General features: G+C 40.4%; 1 protein-coding gene across 1 annotated transcript in view; it reads left to right on the top strand.

Moving 5' to 3' along the window:
* Positions 1 to 21,723, top strand: part of si:dkey-112m2.1 (transmembrane protein 132C) — a 143,869-nt gene that overhangs the window by 93,322 nt on the left and 28,824 nt on the right. Inside the window, exon 5 of the mRNA XM_051412701.1 lies at positions 13,037 to 13,226. Coding sequence (XP_051268661.1) covers positions 13,037 to 13,226 — 190 coding nt within the window. The remainder of the gene's footprint in view (positions 1 to 13,036; positions 13,227 to 21,723) is intronic.

Genomic DNA, 21,723 nt, shown 5'->3' with positions numbered 1-21,723 from the left:
CAATAGAATGTATTGTCTTGCTAGAAGGAACACCCAAGGTACAGTATGAGCTGGGGTAAAAACACTTCTTGGACTCATTTAAATGCTCTGTTTGTGCTTCTCTGTGTAGATGTTACAACCAAATATACCAATCGAAGTTGCTACAAGAGCAGAAGAGGGAAAACAATGAAAATGGGGAGGACAGAGGTGATTACATGGCAAATTTCCTCTGTTCCCACAACGTTGCAGCACATTGAGCGATAGATTGATTCAAAACAAAGAAAAAAGAAGGATGGAAGGATGAATGAAGTGAAGGCAGCGGTGAGCCAAAAGCAAAAAACAGAGATGAAAAGATAGAAATAGGAGAGAAAAAACTCCAGCAAGTGCAGTCAAATAGACACCTCTGAGGCCACAATGAGCTCCAACAGCCATTGAGAGGCAAATAATAAAAAGGAGAACTTAATCTGATCCCTTGTCATCTATGTGTGTATGTGTGAGTAACAAGGAAAAGAAGTGTCATTTCTGGTGAAGAGTTTAAACTCCAAGGGGGAGATTAGCCAGTCACACTGAGTTGATCTTATTGTCCAGGATAAGAGGATGAGCACCATATCCCTCTGGAGAATTTTACTAACACTCCTACAGCTCACAGAAATCAATAAGGGGCTAGAAGATGGTGTTTATACAATGACTGATTGATTTGCTGTTTTTAAGCACGGCTCATAACCAACCAGATGGTCATTAAGCGCAGTTTACTGGCCAACAGTTAAAACGGTGATGGTGGTACTGCGTGGCTCTCAACCAGACGTTGTAAGCTCTCTCAGTGCCTTGATTGTCAAGGAATTCACTCATTTGAGAAATTCTATATCCAGAGAGAGGTGGAAGAAAAAACATTTCTTCACGTCAAATTTTGCTCGGACTTCACTCACCGCCACAAATTCTTTAATCTCACACAACCACGTAGCTGACTCAGAGGTAAAAAGTAAACACTCGTGTTCAAAGCGTTTGTAGAAGCCGCATTTATTTATGTTTTCAGAGATTAAAAGTTTTTTTTTTTTCTGAGATTAACTAGCTGGGATATTTTCTGTTGGCAATTTATAATCAGTGCTGGATGAGTCAGAGAAAATACACTCTGACCTTGAGTTCACACTTCTTATCATGAAAGGATACATTAACCACTGAAACTGTCGACAATTTGCGAATATTCCTGTCTCCTACAAATTCTGCTCATATACTGGTAATTTAATTAGGCCTATACATTTCATAGGAACTTGCACTGGCACTTTTTATACTAAAAGAGTACAGAATGGATGGTTAGATGTATGAAGCATAATTGGTTTACTGTGTGTCCTGTGTATAGAATCTAGGCTACTAAAACCCTTTAGACAGTGGTCTGCAGAATGCTAACATGCAGAGGTTAAGCAGGTTTATCGTGTTCACAATTGTAGTTTAGTGTGTCAGCAAGCTAACATTTGCTAATTAGCACTAAACACAAACTACAGCTTTTGCAGGTATATTTGGTCATAGACCAAAGTATTGGAGTAATAATCAAAACTTTGAGCTGCTGGTGGCGATGAAGGAAAAATCAGGGGATCACCAAAGGTAGGATTCATCCTCTGGGGACTATGAATACTGGTTAAAAATTTCATAGCAACCCATCCAATAGTTGAGGTATTTCAGTCTGGATGAAATGTGATGGACAGACTAACCGACACTGCTTTCCATAGAACCACACTGCTAGAATAGCCAGGAGCATATATTGTAAAGAAAACAAATGAAATGTGTTGACACTGAACAACTTGCAAATACATTCAAATTTTACATTGGCTGTGAACAGATACATTGACTATGAACTCTATTACACTGATAACAAATATAAGGTGGTTTTTTTTGGATATGAACAGAATATTTACGAGACAGGATTGTTTGTGAAACGCATCAGTGTTTGATGGGGAAGGTTTTTGCCATTTGTGTTTGAGGTTTACAATTTGACGAGACAGTTTTAACATTCCTTTGATATGTTTTTTTCTGAGATCAATTTGCATACATTCTTTAGGCACCCTGTTGCTATGTGATAAGCAGGGCATTTCAGAAACAGTATACTGAAGGAAAGAAATAGCCACTTTTTCCATACTTCCTTTTAGAAACGTGCTGTTAAGACAGTGTGTGGAATTTAAATAGTGTTGCTATTTTAAATACACACATTTAATACATCAGATTTCACCTGGTGATGTTGGTCATATTGTTAAAACAAAAAAAAAAAAGCTTTCTTTCTGCTTTGATATTGCCTTTCTGGTCATGATCCGACATAGATTCAACTCAAAAAAAAAAAAAAAAAGATGATCTCACCGTAGAGTTTTTGCACCATGTTAACATCTCCAATTTTCCAGGTGAGGTCTGTGTTTTCTCGGCTGCTTTTTTAGGCACTGATTGGCTTTTGCTACGACATGGTGCAGAGTGGCGACACTGCCTTTTGATTGGCTGATGCATGGAGCCACATCTGTTTCATGCAGGAAGCCCCGAATCCTCTCATTTCACACACCGTTTGAGAGGAATATAGGAAAAATGTGGCACGGAGTGAGAAAGAAAATAGACCAGTAGGCAGCTGAGAGAGGCAAGATGCAGCAACAACAGAAAAAGAACAGTGGTGTGTGTGTGTGTGTGTGTGTGTGTGTGTGTGTGTGTGTGTGTGTGTGTGTGTGTGTGTGTGTGCGCGCGCGCGGGGGGTAAGGGGGGGGGTTATTTCAGAAAATATTGAAGAAGAGACAGACCAAAGAGGCAATTTGGGAGAAGAACTGCAATGTTTTTCTTTCAGTTTTTACACCCTCTGCCCCCCACCCCTACCCCTTTTGCACTATGCAGGCCTACTGTTAACACAAAGTAATCTGTAGTGACAGGGACAGGGCTGACTTCGCGGGGCTGATAGATCCTGGGGGAAATCTCCAGCATACATAAATTGGTTATCTTACGTTTCATCTGTCTCTTGACATGAACTCATTTTATGATCTCTTTCATTATCTGTCTGTCATGTGTCAATGTTTATTGCTCCATAAACAGATCCATTCCATACACATGAAACAGGCATCACTGGATGGAAAAGCCACCAGTCCCCCCCCAAAGACAGCACAAGGTTAGGAATACAGTGCAAGTGTTTTATGAGTGCTGTGCATTTATTACCAACATCTGTGACATGGCTCACCGAGCCGTCGTTGGGGGAAGAATTTTGGCGTTTCAGTCTTTTTCGCGATGAATAAATCATGATTACTCACACGCAATTGGACTTTTTGTTTTATTCTATGACCTTTTTACCGCTTCTCTTTCTGTCTCTGTGCCACTTTTTCCCGCTCATCAACCCTCCCAAGCCCCACGGGGCCTTCGAATAGTCCGGCCGGCTGAGTGGCCCGCCTGTAACAACCATCTCAAAACTATCACATTCAAGTTGCATCCCAGGTCTGCTGTTCACCGGTGCGGTGTCGGGGCCAAGTTCTGCTTGTATCAATAGGATCTCATTAGCATCATTGGGGAAGAGAGACAGATATTAGACCTGAGATAGTGAAACTCATTAGAGAGGAGCCTGGACTCCCTTGGGACACACACACACACACACACACACACACACACACACACACACACACACACACACACACACACACACACACACACACACACACACACACACACACACACACACACACACACACACACACACTATGGTTTCTGCTACACCAGAGCCTAATTTATTAATCATAATATTCTAATGACCCCCAACTGCACCAGGCTAAATGACCTCATTACACACTCTTGGGTTAGCTTCTGCTGAACTACAGTAGTCTGCGGTAGTCTCCACTATTAATGTGCAGTGACCTTTATAACTACACTGCAGTAAGCAGCAGATGGAGCTCCTGTTGACTCCAGGTTTCATTCATTGGAGAAATTATCCGATTTCCCTTTAGGTCATTCGAACCAATTATAATCAAAACGTAGTTCTGAGACATCACGACTCCAGATACAGAAAACACTCAGCCGCACAGCTGGAGAGTAAGTGAACTACAAATGATTAAAACAGCTGCAAAAACAAATCATCCGTGTCACCACATACAGGGTATTGGGAAAGCAAGGGAGAACAGTAATTCCATATTAGCCAAACATCTTCTCTGCACGATGAGAATTCAATTAAAAGTAATAGTTAATAGTAACACATTTTAGGAGGAGTCTTTAGCCCTCTATGGCATGGTGTTGCCCTCAGGCAACAAACCACTATTTTGGCCCACACACCCCCTTTAATTTTTTAAAGTAACAAATCAAATTAAAAGTCTGATGATAAGTCTTTGACCAATGAAATTTGAGGTGGGCGTGGTTTGACCTTTGTCTGTGGCGGGAAAAGTCCTTTTGGAACCATCGCCGGCTTGGACACACTACTAGCAGAAGGTAAGATAAATTTCACTTTTTAACATGTTTAAATTTGAATAAATTTGTATAAATAATATCTGTGATGTACATGAATATGTGAAGAAGCATATTTGAATAAGTAAAGACAGTTTTTGTCTTTATTTATATAGTAAAATGGTAGTTTTCCATTCGTTGCCTCAGGGCAACATTGCGCAGTTAGACCACTTTTGTTTGAACAATAACATTCTAATGGATGGAGATGTGCAGGGATGCATAGTTATCACCATAATCAATTTTTTTGCTTTACTATCTACTATTACTCACAGGAAATGGATTCCAGACATTTTATGGGTGTAAGGAAGATGATCGGGGAGTTAGGCTTATTCCGTCAGACAGTGAGGACAGTGAGCTTGAGGAGAGTGACAGTGAGGAAGAGTGGACCCAAGATTCAGGTTTGAGGGAGAATAAGGAGATCAGAATTCAGTCAGTAGAGTAACATACTGTATGTAATGAACATGGTGTGGGTGTGTGTGTGTGTGTGTGTGTCCGCGTGTGTGCGTGCGTGCGTGCGTGAGTGGGTGAAGAGAGGTATATGACCTATTCTAATTCTAATCTTCCCTTTTGGAACAGATGGCCTATCTGATGACAACGAATCAGTGGATGAAGAGGAAAATCAAATTAGTGATGATGCATCAGAGGAAGATGTTCCACACTTGCCCCGGTGGAGAACATCCCACAGTGCCAACATCACCAAATACCCTGAATGGCAGGCCAGCCTTCCAAAATCAGACAATATCATGTCCCCCTACGAATACTTCAAGATGTTTTTTCTGAAGACCTTCTGGAAGTAGTTGTAGAGCAGTCAAATTTATATGCCATTCAATGTGACACCAACAAGCCCCTTAACATCACTACCAAAGAACTGGAGCAGTTCATGGGTACTGCAGTGTACATGTCCTTGTTTGGACTACCAGGCACCCGCATGTTTTGGAACAAAGCCACCCGAGTGTCCCAGGTAGCTGACACCATGGCACTCAACAGATGGGAGTTCATCAAAAATCCCTGCACTTCAACAACAATCAGGTGAAACAAGGAGAAAATGTTGACCTACTCCACAAAATCCGACCACTGGTCACTCATCTAACCTCGAAGCTGCAAACCATCCCAATGGGTGAGAAGCTGGCTGTAGATGAGCAGATGGTCCCTTTCAAGGGAAGAAATAGACTCAAGCAATACCTGCCATCAAAACCAAAAAATGGGGCTACAAGATACTTGTCTTGGCTGGCTCTGATGGTGTCCCGCACAATTTTGAGATCTACACAGGGAGAGTTGTGCAACCCCTGAGCTGCCAGATGTAGGAGCAAGTGGCAATGTTGTCCTTCGCCTGGCCCAGCCAATACCCACGCAGCAGAACTACAAGTTATTCTTTGACAACTGGTTCACAAGTGTCCCTCTCATACTCACACTAGCTCAGCAGGGAATTCACTGTACTGGTACTGTTCGTGGCAACAGACTACCCGGTGTCAACTTGATGTGTGATGCTGAGTTGAAGAGAACTGGACGTGGCTCTTCGAACAGAAGACGGCCATGGTTGGAGAAACCACCTTGCATGCTGTGAAGTGGTTGATAACAGTTCAGTAAGTCTGCTCAGTGATTACTTGGCGCCACCCAGTCACCGAGGTTGATAGGTGGGATCAGCAGAAGAAAGTCATCAAAGTCCCCAGTCCTGCTGTGGTGGAGAGTACAATAAGAATATGGGTGGGGTGGATCTGCTGGACCTCTCATTGCACTGTACCGAACAAAATCAGATCAAGAGTGGTCCCGGCTGATGTTCCACTTATCGACATGACCATTGACTGCCTGGCTGCTCTACAGGGAGACTGCAGCAGCACTGGGATGAGAAAAGAGGAACAGATGAAGCTTTATACGTCAAGTCGTACATTGCCGAAAGCCTGTGCAAAAGTGGCAAGAATCTGGAGCGTAAGAGAGGTCGTCCCAGTTCCACAATTGCTGGGGAGTATGAAGAAAAGAGGAGAAGAGGACCCACTACACCCATTCCGGTCCCTGATGTGCGTCTGGATGCCACAGCCCACTGGATGGTCATGTGTGAAAAGAAAGGGAGATGCAAGGTACCAGGATGCAATGGTACCCCTAAAGCCAAGTGCCAAAAATGTGATGTCCACCTCTGCTTCACATCAACCAGCAACTGCTTCCTGAGGTTCCACACAGAATAAAACAGACTGTGTAAAAAGGAGAAACACCGATTCAATCAGTACTGTTGTGTTCTTTGTCTGCTTTGACTGCTTTTTATGAGTTTGTGATTCTGTTTTTGAATTTGTTGAAATTGTTGTTATTGAAATTAAACTTCTTCTAATGTATTTATTGCTTGTTTGTTCCTCATTACACCTATTATACAATATAGAAAACCTTGGCGTTTTAGGACCTCGTAGCATATTGTTGCCCTGAGGCAACAAACCCAAATGTGGTGGGGGGCCGGGGGGGCATTTTATGATTGATATGTTATCAGGGACCCCCAAGCTCCCAAAACTGGGGTGAAATATTTTTTCCTCCTAAAATAAAAATTTGCCTAGAGGGTTAGTTTAGATAAGATCAATGCAGCTCTGTATATAGGAGTCAATTAGATAAGTTCAGCATAAAGACTGTTGGCAGCTAGCCTGGCTGTGTCCAAAGCTTACTGATTAACTCATTATATCTTGGTGGTATAGTTAATGCATACAGAAACAGAAAGGTAAAAACAACAAGTGGTGGTTTTATAGGAAGTTTCATGCTGGAACTGTTTCTCTCCTTACTGGAGTCATGTTGTCACTGTGAGGTTGCCAGGCAACGAGCAAAGAGTCCAGGAAGTCACTGCACCCCTCTGGTTATCATCAAGAAAAAGTTCCAACAAGTGAAAAACTTCCCCGAAACCTTCCTTTAATGTTGCTCTTTATGAAAAAAGTTTCAAATAAAATGTATGACTAATTCTGTGAACTGTGTAATGAGCAGAAAATAGCAGTCAGTTTTCTGAGACACTGTAAACACCTTTTTTTTTCCAATGAAGGAGGACTAAACATTTCCTGAAATTCCCTGGAATCAAACCAGATGAAGTTTTGCCAACGGAAGCATTTTTACTAAATAAAGTGTGTGACTGACGGTGTGCAGGACTTCTGGGTACTTCTCTGTGTTTAGACCATCAAATAATTCCTAAAAGGGATTTAACTTTCTTTTTTCTAGACTTGAAAAGGAAGATTTGGCTAACACAGGAGAGATCAAAGCAGGAGATGGATCTTTATGTGAAGACAGATGGCCAGCAGGAGTTTCTCATCCCGCCCACTGTCACACCTACTTTGTTGAGTTACTGCTGGTCTCACATGTCAGGATTCAGTTATGGAGAAGGCAACTGTGCATTCTGTTGTCCATTCAATTTCTCCATCTGTTTATATTTTCGTGTTGCCAGCAGGTCTACACTAAAAAGTCTACTTGCTGAAAGGAAATGAAGTTGTGCTGAAACAGTTCATCAACAGAAAATTCAATAATTTAGATAATCAATTCATCTTTTGATCATAATCAAGTCATTTATTTATTTAAGCTTGAATGCCATCAACATTCACAGATCTGAGCCTTTTAAATGGGAGGGTGTGCTGCTTTTCTCTGTTTTTACATCATTTTAAACTGAATATCTGCAGGGTTTGGATTATTTTTTGGGGCAAAACTCGAAGGCATCACCTTGGGTTCTAGGAAACTGTGATGGCCATTGTTTTGCCATTTTTTAAGACAAGTGATCAAAATAAAAAATCAAATTAATAATGTTAAGTAACGAAAACACATATCTAATGGGAAATATCAAGATTGCCAACAGCAGACCATATAACAGGCTACAGCATAGACTCCAGTTACATTAACAGCCACACAGAGTGAGTTATATAAGATATGAAAAATGTCTTCAGTCATTGCATGTTGGCCGGGGAGAATTACTGGTACGCGTCTTAAATCTTTCTTGCGGTGCACTTTCATGCAGTCCTTTTACTTTGGTGTCATCTGACCCACAGCCAACACACAAGGAATACAGCATGTGCGGGGTCACAAACATCCTATCTACAGTGCATCAAACAAACAATATTTCATTGGCAGAGAAAAATCCGACACAGAAATCTGACCACACAAAAAAGTGCATTCACGGCCAACCTTTTCTGGGGCCAGCGAGTTTATTTACAGCATTTCCTCACACTGGCTGAGAAACCGAGCTGAACGTGTCGGCCAGGAAGTACATCCCATTGTCTTCTGGCTCCCATAATGGAAAAGGGTATTTAATGAATGGAGCCGTTTGAGGTATTAATCTTAGTGCATACAAACACATACTGTACAGACACACACAAACTGTCTCACCCCCACCTCTCCTTCTATTGTTGGACTCGCTGTCGATTCACTGTGTTGAAATAGATTCAGGTCTTTGATGTATCATTGTTGTCAGTGCTAACCAAATCACTGCTGTGCATGAAAGGAACCCCCTCGGGTCTCTAAAACAGACAGCAGAGTTTTCTTTCACTACCTTTCTCAGAGCCGGATATCCACAGAAGTGTTAAGAGTGAAAAGAGGAAAACATGGCTGCATGTTTAACAGGGCTTTTGTGTACCTTAGCTCCACTTTTATTTTCCTATTTGCGAACAAAAGGAATTTCTTTCTTGTCATTTTTTTCTCTTTATGCCGCTGCTTTTCCTCTCAGAGTCCCTTTGTTACTACAAGGGTTTGTTTGAAATGTATCTTACTGAATTGAAAGTGCGCATGTTTTTTCCTCTGAGTGGATTCTTTTACCTTGTTCTGTTTGTGCTTTCAAACCCAACAATAGGACTGACAACTGGAGATACCTCAAAAGCCTCCTCAAAATGACATGACCGATTTTCCACCTCATTTCCCCACAACAAACTACGATGCCGGGGCACTGTCGCTTTTTGAGTGGCACAGTCAGTTCTGTGATCCTAGTAGACGTTTTTTCTTTTATTGTAGCCCTTTTGACCCCGTTTCCGCTCTGTGTTTTGTCTCTGTCTCAGCGTCCACCTCTTGCTCTCATCCCCCCATCCACGAGTCAGGGCCTGAGAAGTGATAGTCGCCAGTGAATGTGTCGAATTGTATGGTAATCGCGGCGAGGAAAGGGCACGCGGTGCGGTTATGATTCTAATGAGACATGGAGGAAGCGGGCTGACCTCTCCAACTGGTGGGCTGCAGACATTCATCATCCCAAACACACGATGGTTGAAAGGGGGTGAGGGTGAGGGAAGAGAGCAAACCGCCCTCTATTGGGAGCAATATAACACTGCAGGTGAGCCAGTGGAATAAGTTTAAGGGGGGGAGGAAAGAAGATGAAAATAAAGAGCAAAGACAAGAAAAAGGCACAATAATAAAGACAACACAGAAAAAGACATATTGAATAGGGAGTGAAGGGGAGTTGTATTGTAGTGTTCAGCACTAAAGCCCTGATTGTTCGCAGCTTCATTGTAACGCACGACTGTCTGTTGCAGATAATTGATTTGGCTGTAATTGTACACCATAAGCGTAAACCACATAATCACTGCAGTCACTACCCCTGAGCCCAGCGTGTTGTCGGGGAGTGGAGGATATCCTACTGCGGTTCTGTAGCACTCAGAGTTTCTGTCTGAGAGAGAAATTGAAAAGGAAAAGAGAGTGATGGATGGACTTGAGCTTGTGCGAGTGGCAGATACTTACAGTCCACAGCCGTACAACAGAAAGCAGAGATTTTTCAACAAATCAGTTAATGTGGGTAAGCAAATAGAAAGTACAATCTGCAATATGGGCTGTGTGAGATGTTTGCTCTCAGCAGTTTCTCAGTTTTTGCTTTTGATGCTTAACTTTGATGAAAAGCAAATGGATTTCAAAGAGCAAAAAATGAGCCTGGAAATATATAAACGGCACCCCGCGTGGAAAGCATGCTTAAAAAAGAGCAAACATAGTGTTTCTAATGTTACATTTGTGTGTTTCTTCCTCTTGGTTATGTAATCGAAACTCATTTTGCGGACTACTTAGCAATGCTTTTGATTTTTCATGTTTTTATTAATCCATTTCTGCACTTGGTTATTTGGACAGCAGAAAAGGACCATTCCCAAACATGTAAATATAGAACTTTAATATATATAAAATAGATAGAATAGAATTCTAAACTTTTTTAAATATAAATGTAAAGTGGGGACAGTGGGTGGGAGATGAGATAGAGAGGGAGGGTAATGACACTGTGGGAGAAATGTATATTCCCATACATCTTTTTGCAGAAAGAGGGATAGGATGTCTAGATTGTATAATGAAAAGCTAAATATTAAAGAATGAGGCTGGCATTATTCAATATTTTTAGAGTCAACGTTCCATTGGCCAAAGGGGTTAAGACACTGAACTCCAACATTCCCAGTTCAAATCCAACTGGAGACTCTTGTTGGATATCTCACCCTTTTTCTGTCATTTCTCTACTGTCGCTGTCTAATAAGGTGTAAAATTTGCCCCCAAAAATAATGATAATTTAAGAATCCAATGAAAAGACCTCAAGTCTTATAACGGTTAACAACTTCCCAATAAAGCCTGTGGTGCTCAGTCCCACGCCTCTTGTTCCTACTGAAGACGTAAATCTTTAAAAACAGGTTAGAAATACATAGTTTAATTTTTTTTTTAAAGCAGATTTCTCAGCAATTTCCTTACACAGCTGGGCACTGTAGTTTTTAGCAAATATTGTTAAATCAGGAGTAAATATTGTATTGGTTGGGGACTATTTTCTTTCGTGGATTACCACACATTTGCTCTACTAAGTATCTAAAGGCAGCAGGTGTGTGTGTGTGCCATCGACTGAAAATAAACTACACAGGCCATGTTTATCAGAATGTATAATAATGTCTCACAGTGCAAAGGTGCAACAGAATTGTTTTTCAATACACAATGGAGCTCCATGGAAATTGTTTATGTCATGAGATTTGTTGACAATAAGACAAATATCAATTTTCACCACCCTTATCCTTTAGTCTAGGTTGGAAAATAATTTATTGGTGGGAAAGAAGTGTTATGCATGCAGTTTAGGGTAAAAATTGGAAAGGAGAGAGTCACAGGAAGATTTTTCAGTTCCACAATATCACAAAGAACCACCACACACTGTGCTGCGCTACAGTACCTGTATAATTCCTCTGTGTTCAAACAGAATTGTATCTCAACAGCGCTCACTGTGTGGCCAGATTCACACCTGGATATTCACCTGTGATCACCCCGGGGCCAAAGCTTCTCACTGGTATCTGGAAACACATTAAGTGTAACCAGGATTGCTATTCAAGCTTGTTTTCATCCACACTGATTTTCGGCTTCTCCCTTACACTTTCCTACCAGAGTGGATCCTTAAATCTGCACTTTGAAGTGAGGCTAGCATCTGAAGTGTGAACACATAAGAGGGGAGTTGGGGGAGCTTTAAAAACAGGGTTGGCCAAAATATGTTCAAGGAAAACCTTGGATCTTACCCCCCCCTTCCTCATGCTCAATTTGGGCTCTCTCCAGCCTTGCTTTAATTGTGTGACAACCAAACAACATACTGCTCAGGATAGAAAAAAAAAAGAGTATGGTACAACTTCATACTAAAGCCTACAACACATACATCGATTGCCTCTTGGAACTGCCTTACTGCCTTTAATTTTTTGTTCTGTGAGCCATTTGTAGATCCCTAAGTGCAAATTGTATTTCAAGACAGCATGTGTATCTGTGTGCTTGTTGGGAAAGGTGTTGCATCAAGTTTTGTCTGTGACAGAGAACACCTGAGGGAGAGGCAGCTTGATCAAACCTAGCAGTCAGCAAATCAAATAAGTTTGGGGGATTTTATTTTGCATTCATTGTTCTTTCTGCTTTGTTTGCATCTCCATCAGCTGAGAGAAAATTATTTGCTCGGCCCTGGCAATCTCTGCAAGAGAAGCTCCATATTGCGAGAGGAAAAATAAATTGCTTTTTTTTGCCAACATCATGGTTCTGTGCGGATGTGAGAATGAATTTCAATAGTGCTGCGATTAGTTTCATATCAGATTGTGAGATGAGGGATACGTTTGCTTACATTTTAGGGAGAAATAGCATATCCTCACACAACATCTGCGTGTAATACACTGGAAGCATCGTCTGCTCGCTAAAATAAAATATTTCTGTTTCTGATTTTCTTAACACCTGATTAAAATGTGCAATTAATTCTCAGTCGCTGTTTATCAGTCCGTTCTTCCACCCCCAACACCAAACACTCCTGTTAATGGATGATAAAGACCAATTTCCCTTCTGTTTCTCCTCAGTCTCTGTCTCTCCTCCTTCTTTAACCCGACTCTTCTTCCCTGTTTCCGCTCTATTTTCTCCTCACCCTTTTTTTCCCACTCACTGTTTCCTTCCCTTCATTCATAGTCTTATGTCATCATCTTCTTTCTTTTTTGGATTTCCTGTTGTGTTCAAATTTTTCCATGGGCTTATTTTAGTATTTTCATTTTTCATCTATTTTCCTGCTACTCCCTCATCCCTTTTGACTCCCACCTTATTTCTAATTTGTTATCCTTTCCGATTGCCACCTATCTTTCTTTGCCTCTCTTTCCCTCCCGCTCCCTGCCCTTCTCTTTTATCTAAATCCACTCCTGACACACATCTTCTCCCCTCTCTCCCCTTGCAGAGTGGAGGCAGCAGGCTACCAGCGAGTGCTGCAGGTGGACCTGGAGGTGAACGGGCTGATGGTGATTCAGGGCGGAAGGGAGGTGACATGGCAGGTGGAGTATCCGCTCGCCCGCACCCTTACCAGTGAGGTGCTGACCCTCATCCGGCTGGCACCGCAGGACCTGGGTGGCATCGTGCCACTAGCCATGGTGAGGAATGGGGGGGGGTTGAGCTGTGTAGGTTGAAAGCTTGTGTGTATTTGTGTGTCTATAAGTGTTGAAATCACTCATTATGGTACAGTAAGGTCTGTATTAATGCAGGTTAAGGCTAGATTACAACATCACTGGGGGAATACTTGAATCTGGTTGGTTTGATAGCATTTTCTATTTTAAAAATACTGGGCAGGGATGCACACTCAGTCAGGATAGAACTGAGGACAATAAGACACCAACACAGCAGCAAAAAAAATCTAATTACAATTTCCTCACTCAGAAGTTCACACTCTCCATCTTGCCTCAAGAATCACAAAGAAATTCCTGTGAAGATTACGCTTAGACCTACTTGGTGTTAGACATTAACACACAGACATGAGACCTGCGCAGTGGTGGAGGAAGTATTCAGAATGTTTACTTAAGTAAAGATACCACACCGTAAAAATAATCCATTTAAAGTCTGCATTAAAAATGCTACTTAAATAAAAGTATGTGAGTATGTAAACTACTTATTAGATAGAATTATTCCAGACAAATGGCTCATGTGACAGTTATCCTATTATATATTAGAGTATTATTATTCATGCATTAATATAAAAGCTGTCATAGTGGTTGACGTGGAGCTCATTCTTAACTATTTTGTATAGGACTGCAACTAATGAGTATTTTCAAAATAGATACATCTCCTAATTATAATCTTTTTAATTAATCAATCGGTGGATTGTTCAGTTTGTAAAAATTCAGAAAATAGTGAGAATTACCATCACAATTACCCACAGCCCGAAATGAGACAAGGCTCATTTTGTCCAACAGCACAATACTCAAAATGATGACACATCTGAGAAGCCATGTAAATGTGTGTAAATGTAAATTATAAAAACAAATAGTTGGCCATTCCTTTTCTGTCCATTAATCCATGAATCAGTTACTTGCACTTGGCTATATTGTTGGGTAATTTATTCTATAACATTAGCCCTCCATATGTTGTTTTTTAAAGATATTTTTGGCCAATTTAACCTTTATTGGACTGTATGACAATAAGAGGCAGACAGACGGGGGTATGGCATGCAACCATTCAGCTACCAAGGCACTCCAGCTCTTTGTATGTTTTGCATGCAAAATGAAATGAATGAATTGAAACTGTGTCCGACTTCCTTAGCAATAGAAAGCAGAGGATAAAAGGATAGAGATGGAAAATGAATTAAACCTCAGATTCCGCCAGAATGAGCTAAACAAAGTAAAAGTTAAACACCCACATTACATCTTATATTTCCAAGGATGATAGTTTTGGCTGTTACTAGGCAACGGCGTCTTTCACTTGTTGGAGTGCAAACTACTGTAACATTAATGTAAGGAGTAAAAAAGATGGTGAACATCTATTTCTATCTATTTCTATTTTCCCACAATATGAGCAGTCAGTTATTATATTGAATATTTGATATTGGTTATGCAAGCAGAATAATCTTCTCACTGTCTAACAACGGAACCATCTTTTGCTCTTTTCCGAGGGCTTCTTAGCTCCTTCATCATTGGTTATTTTCTCATAAACACAGGATTGTGGATTGCACAGACCTATTCATACTACAGCAGGTGATGATTGTGCCAAATACAATTTTTTCAACAAAAATGATATAAAAATGATGATGAAATTATTATTATCCACTGTTTCCTTAAAAAATAAGTATTTTTATTTTTTATTTTAAAGTATTTTTTATACAAAGCTTGTCCTTTTTTAATTGTCAGTAATCTGGTTAATACTGCTCTCAGGGTTTGCTGACTGAGAAGTTAATTGAGTTTGGATTTAGAAAGTCCAAACATGGATGAATTGGTAAGTGGCTTCGGATTGCTAATTGTATTATGATAATGACTATGTAAATAGTTTTTCCAAAATGAAAGGAAAACCATTCAGTATGCTGCAACGAGATAAGCATAGTTTTTATTTTCCTCATTGATAATGGCCACGTAAAAAAATCAAATGCCTTCGAGCACTTCATAAACTTTCATTAAGGCAATTGTGTGAGGCAGCAGTTGCAGCCGCTGATTTATGCTTTCTGGCCTGTGGAGTAGCCTTGAGACTGACTATATTTCTCAACTTTTAATGTCATTATAAAAGTGAACAGCTTTCTCTGTCAATGTTGGAATGATTTTTTTTTACTAAAGAAATAGACAAAACAAGTGTTTGCTCACCTGGTAGAGCTGGCAGGTGCGTACTGTTGAAAATGCAACCAAACAAGTGTTGAAGTTGAAATCGGAAATCATTTAGAAATGTTGAATTTGATTTAGTAAATAGAAAAAACAGGACACAACCTAAATATTAATAAATATACCCATCTATACGTATTTTTATATACTAGTCACAGTGGGGCAATATCTAAAAACACAGGCAACAACAATGATGATAACATAAGACAAAATACTGAGCAATAGCAACTGAGCATCGAGATAACGTCTGTAAAATGTGTCTGGAGACCACGTTGGATTCTCTTATCACAAGAGAGTGATTATTCAAAGAGAAAAATCTCTTCTGCCTGTATATATGACTATGACTGTGAGAAATGCTGATCATTCATGGTTGATGACTTCATTAGGTTTATATTCACATTTTATGGTCTGTTGACGATTTACCACGGCATCAATTAACCTGACTGAACAAGATGTTGTTACACAGAATCATCTGGAAAGTCGTTGTTGGAAGTTCTTTGGAAAAAGAAAGGCACTTTCAAAATGTACTCAGCAGGTGATTGGATGAACCATCTGTCTATCACTGTCGATCAGGCATACTTCTCAACTAATCAGATCAGTAAACCATATAACATAGTCCAACTCTCACCTAAACCAGTCGGGAGAAGAGCGAAAACATTGTTTCCATAGAGAAAAGCCTTCAGTGCTGTTCTCTGCTCTTCTTTCATGAAGAAATACTCTCCGGTTACGATATGATTGATGCTAGCAGCATCGACACTAACCTCTTTAGCAGCCACCATTATTGTTTTCAAGCAGTCACTTCTCACACACAACTAGTCTTTAATCCACGCCGTAGCTCACACCATAGCTGCCAGTAGTTCCATAAGCACACAAGCACATAGCTTGCAGCCTAGCAAGATGGATTCAGGCGGGATCTTGCGATCTCGAGTCCAGCTGCCTCTAAAAGTTAAAAAACAGTCCATAACAACATCTTCCTACCAACTTGATGTATGATATTATTTGTTCTTGGCATTGAATCTCATGATGCTAACTGTGCTACGTTCCTCTCTAACCCCGTTTTCAGCTTTTTAGCATTTATACAATTGTGTTTTATAATTAATCAACTCTACCCCTACAGAGTAAACATATTTTAAAGGAAAATTTTAAGTCAACAAATGGTTTGATTAAACTTGGTGTTAGTGGTTGACATCAATCTCCACCTTTGCAGCAGAACTTGAAGGTTGACACCGATCACTGCTGGCACTCAACAGTGCTCGTCTGTGTACAGAGTGCCAGACACCTCTGTTCAATAAAACATCTCATCTCGCTCTGAACACTTCCAGCCTACACTCCTACAGAGAAGCACACACATGCAACACACTCATACAGTCTGCCAAACATGAAGAACAGGACTCCATGCTGTCTTGATTTGACAGCTGTTGTAAAATGTCTTTAAACTTCAGGATGACTGCCTGAAACTGTGACAGTATGTTAAAGATATAATGTAACATTTACGCATTTAAAATGTCTAAAAACGACTGTTGAGCTGTTATTCCAAATGTTTGCAACAATGTTTAAACCGAGAGGAATCTGTAATATTATTCAAGGTAACCTTTCATTTGGTTGCTTGTCAGTGGCGTTTTTTGGCCTTTACCTCCTCTCATTGCTCCAATTTCCAGGGAAATGCGGGATACACAAGAGAGTGAGGAAGTCAGCGAATGTGAATAAATGTAAAGCGAATAAAACTTTGATACATTACCTCATCTGTGAACATAATTGCTGCCTGAATCACGTCAGATTTTAAATCAGCAAAGAAACAACCACCAGTTTAACAATGAAGATAACAAGTCCCATGACCCCAAGCTACTCCACAACCATCAAACTACATCTTTTGTTATTGCTTGACGTGAGAAACCTCTAGCAGCAGAGATTGTAAAAAAGAAAGGAGATGGGAGAGTCTAATGAAACACAAAAACAAGAAGGCAGCTTTAGACGGAACAAAATTGGGAGTGAAGTTTGGTAAGCCTAGGAATAACCTGCCAAATAATACCTGAGGTTTATTTGTTTAACTCAGACATACAGCCTGTGGTGACTACAAACAGTGCATAAAAGTAAAAAAAAAAAGCACTAGATATTCCTCATGCAGCAATGGACAAAGCCCATCATTTCAAGGCATGTCCTTTTCCAGGATAATAAAACTGAGCAATTTGTATTGTAGTCCATTCGATGACTCACAATATTCTCTAGTCTTTTGTGGCTAGACTGGATATTTTAAAATGCTAGTTCAATGCTGAATACACCACAGAAAACATTTGTCTTAACAAGTAATTTAACATTCAGCTTAAACTTGAATTTTTCTGAAAGCGAGAGAAGAATTCTGGCATTGGAATGAGATAATCACACTCATTCTAAAAAGCAATTTCCCTTGTTTCAGGAATATTTAATGCATCATTGTCTTCAAACAGAACAGAATAAGACACAGTATTCGCTAATATCAGGAAATGAAATGTTATTTTGGAAAATTCTTAAGTTGATTTGTATTGGAAACAGGCTTCGATTTATTTAAGAACAGTACATTTTGAGGACTCAGTAACAGATTGCAGGGTATGTATCTTTTAGAGACAGTAAACCCACCTGGTTCTCGGGTTCTGTTTATAACATAGTCTTTGAATTTTTTTTAATCAATAGCTTTAATACCCAACAGCTCTCAAAAGTGTAAACAAGAAGTTAAAAGTAAGTTGTGCGCGCTTACAGAGACACATTACATCCTAGTACTCTGTTCCTCGTACTGCACTGCAAGGTCTTGTGCATTACTGTGATATCATGAACTCACTGAACTCAAGTAGTGAATGGTGGTTCATTGTCACAAAGACAAATGCCTGTATATTGTTTGTACTTACACCTAACATCATATTGCTAACTTTGGACATGGAGTCAGACAGAGAAAGCTGTGCAACCCAGAACCCAAGAAGGTAGACGGGATGAGAGACAGTCAAAGTGTTTCATTAACAAGCTGGAAAGGTACATGGAGAGAACATGCCAACTGAGAGTGCGCTACTTTTACTGCATCCTCCAATGAGTTTCTGATCTTTCTCGTGCCGCGCTGTGTCTCTCTGTTCGCTCATTAGAAGAGACAGCCAGTGTGGCCCCCATAGCTCTTTACAGTACATCCCAAATGCAATCATTAGCATTTTATTCATAGCCTCTGAAACTCACTCCATTTCAAACTCAATAACATTAGCTTTGTTCTCGAAGTCCCATAGCATTATAATCAGGGCCATTAGCGGGAAGCTCAACATTAGCTTGTTTTTTTTGTCATGGGTGAGCGCCTTTGTCTAGAATAATTAGGGTTTGGCCAAATGCAGCCTTCTCCGTACAGACTCCATACCGGCGTTTGACAGATAGTGACAGTCTGAGGCAGCGAGGACAACAGAATTAGTAAGACGTTGTGTCCTCTGCAGGGAGGAGAAACAGATAAGTCAAAGGAAAAGCAGTCCTCATATCTGTAATTTACACACAGTGCTATCGCAGCATCAGGACCGGCCAGCGGTATTCCAGCAGGCTGCCATCAGTCACACTGTCACGCTGTCAGGAACTGTATTTGGAAATGGCCTGGCAGAGCACTAATAGGCTGTGCAGTGAGGCTATCCACTGGCATGCTAAGTGTCCTCAAGGCAGCATTAGCCATCTGCATGCGGCCATAATGCCCCTTATAGCTTAATTAAGTCCTCTTGTGTATATACGGGCCTCTAATTTACCGCACTATCTTTCTCCTGTGCATTTTGACAACATTAATTCTCCCTTTTGCTCTCAGCCCCTGGTGGATTCAGTCTCATCTGCACCAGGCTTGTTTCTTATCCCCGGTCTTGATTATGTTATACTGCAGAGAGAGACAGAAAAGGCAGACATAAATATAGACAGAGAGTGAGATCAAAACAAGGAAACTCTGTTCAACCCAACACTTTTAGGGTTATTTATTTTACTCTTGAAGGCTGTGTCTTTCTGTTTTCTTGTTTTGTGTCTTACTTTCTTGGTAATACACATGCCTGCATTAGAGCTAGACTGATACTGGAGCAATGTTGACACTATTTCTGACTGAAATTGGCAACATATGGACAATAACTTACTGCCTGATAACTCCATGAATGATTAGAGAGAAAATGAAGACACTGCTCTTGTTATTAGACGAAGAGAGAGAGAGAGAGAGATCACTCTCAAGGCTGATTGATCGTTGTGGAATAACATGTTTTTTTGGTTTTTTTTACCACTGCCTCGACAAAATGTAGATGACAGCATCGGCGATGATGTGAAGTTATAGAGGATGATGTTACAGCTTTCAGGGATCAGACAAGCTAATGCTATGTTAGCCAACTGTCAGTCAGCATATACAGCAAGGCTGACAGCTGTTTCATAGTGTGATCGCTAGTTTTGCTTAATGTCATCGTAACTTACCATACTCTTGAGTCTTTTCAACTCCAGTTCCACCACCCTCTTTCCCCTGAATAGTGCCATGTCTAACTGATTAGTTGAGGTTAGATGGTAGAGAGTCAAATCAGCTGCTAGAATCCCAAAGCAGACCGCAGTAACCAAATGTTAGGACTAGTTAGGACTATAACTGATAAAGTGGGACACAGATGACTCTTAAAAACAGCAGTGGCAGTAGTGCAGCTGCCTGCTGTGGCTGCAGCCCCAACTAGTGGCGTAAAGATGCAATCAACCAGTGTTGTACATTAATAAAATATAGAAATTAGTTGAACTGACTTGTTTTTCTGGTGTCAACTAGTGCGATTACCAATGTGTAACCGAGCAATTGACTAATTGCGCACAGCCCTTCTAGATAAATAGGTCATAAAGTAAGGAGCAGCATGCAACTCATGTCACTCTAGGTTATATATACTGTAAATTAATGTATTATAATTGTGAAAAACACAGTCCAACCAATCAGTTGGACTCTAGCCTGCACACTAGAAACAAGATGCTTGCCCCTCTTGATCAGACAGTTCTGCCAAGCTGCCTTCGAGCTATTTAGATAAGCATCATTTGATCCACTGCAGTTGCTCTGTGTTACAGACAAAGACCAACACTCCCTATATGAATAACACACATTCTGTATGCATGTCTTCTATAGACACAACACGCACAAACTTTACTCCACTCCTACCACCCAACAGTCTCCCTTTTCCCTCTCTCTTGGCCCAGGATGCAGCTTCTATGTATGTCAGTCAGGCTTTACTTTGAAGCTAAGCCTGTCCATTCTGTAATTTGTTGTTGTGCATTTGTGTATTTTTTTCTGGCTTGTCTTCTCCTACCCTTTCCCAACTCTGTCAGTCTGGCTTGAGAGTCTTTTATTCGGCCAGCTAGGGCCAGGGTCCAGCCCAGCGCAGCTCTGCTGGCTTATTCTAATCAAATGGCCTCCAGATACTGGAGAGAGGGGTCCTCAGAATATGGGCAGGCTTTATCTGGGATAGCCAATTCACCACTGCTGACTTTGGATTTTCCTCACCTAATGTTAAAGAGTAAGAAAGTAAAAGGAGGGGAAAACAACAGAGGCTTAATATTTAATCTCGCTAAAAGTATTAGGAGCTCACAGTTCACAATAACAAAATTCAACAGATTGTCAGGCCAACAGGTTATGTAATAAATCAATATCTAATTAATGAGGAGAGTATAAATCACTGCGGTCCTGATTTAATAATCAATAATGGTATTTCTTACTCCTGGTCATGGCAGAATGCCCCCAAACTGCCCCCAACTCTTTATTTGCTAATACTGCAATTATAGCTGCTTTGCCAATTGTTTTAAATCAGTGGAGACACAGGAGGTGATTATTCAGCTTATTTTATCCTCAGACAAAAAAAAGAGCATGTTAGTTGAATCCAAAGTTTGTTCTACGTATGCAGTATACGTGCAAAAGAGACAACACTATCTGACCAAATTATTCTGTAAATAAGGCTGTATAAGTGTTCATCTATGTTCACCTCCCTGTATTAATAATTCTCTCAAACCTGAAAATTAAAAAAGTTTAAACAGATACTCCAGAGACGACTGACATCTTCCTCACTACAAAAAGTAATGTTCCATTTTTTTGCCCGTTCTATCACATCCCTTGTCATTTCTGTTATCAGCACCTTGCTCCGGCTTCTCTCCGACTTCAACATTGCAGTGCAGAATAACTTGGCTCCTGCGCCTTTTTCCCAAGCTATAACCATAAAAAGATTACACTCTATGAACACCGCTCTCCCCTGATGTTGTATCACCATTTCTTTTATAAAAAAAGAAAAGTACAAAATAAAATAAAATAAAAAAAAGTGTT

Source organism: Dicentrarchus labrax, unplaced genomic scaffold (assembly GCF_905237075.1).
Source record: "Dicentrarchus labrax unplaced genomic scaffold, dlabrax2021, whole genome shotgun sequence".
In the NCBI taxonomy this organism is placed as follows: domain Eukaryota; kingdom Metazoa; phylum Chordata; class Actinopteri; family Moronidae; genus Dicentrarchus; species Dicentrarchus labrax.
Note: the sequence above shows the minus strand (reverse complement) of the source record. Positions and strands in the feature narration are given on the sequence as shown.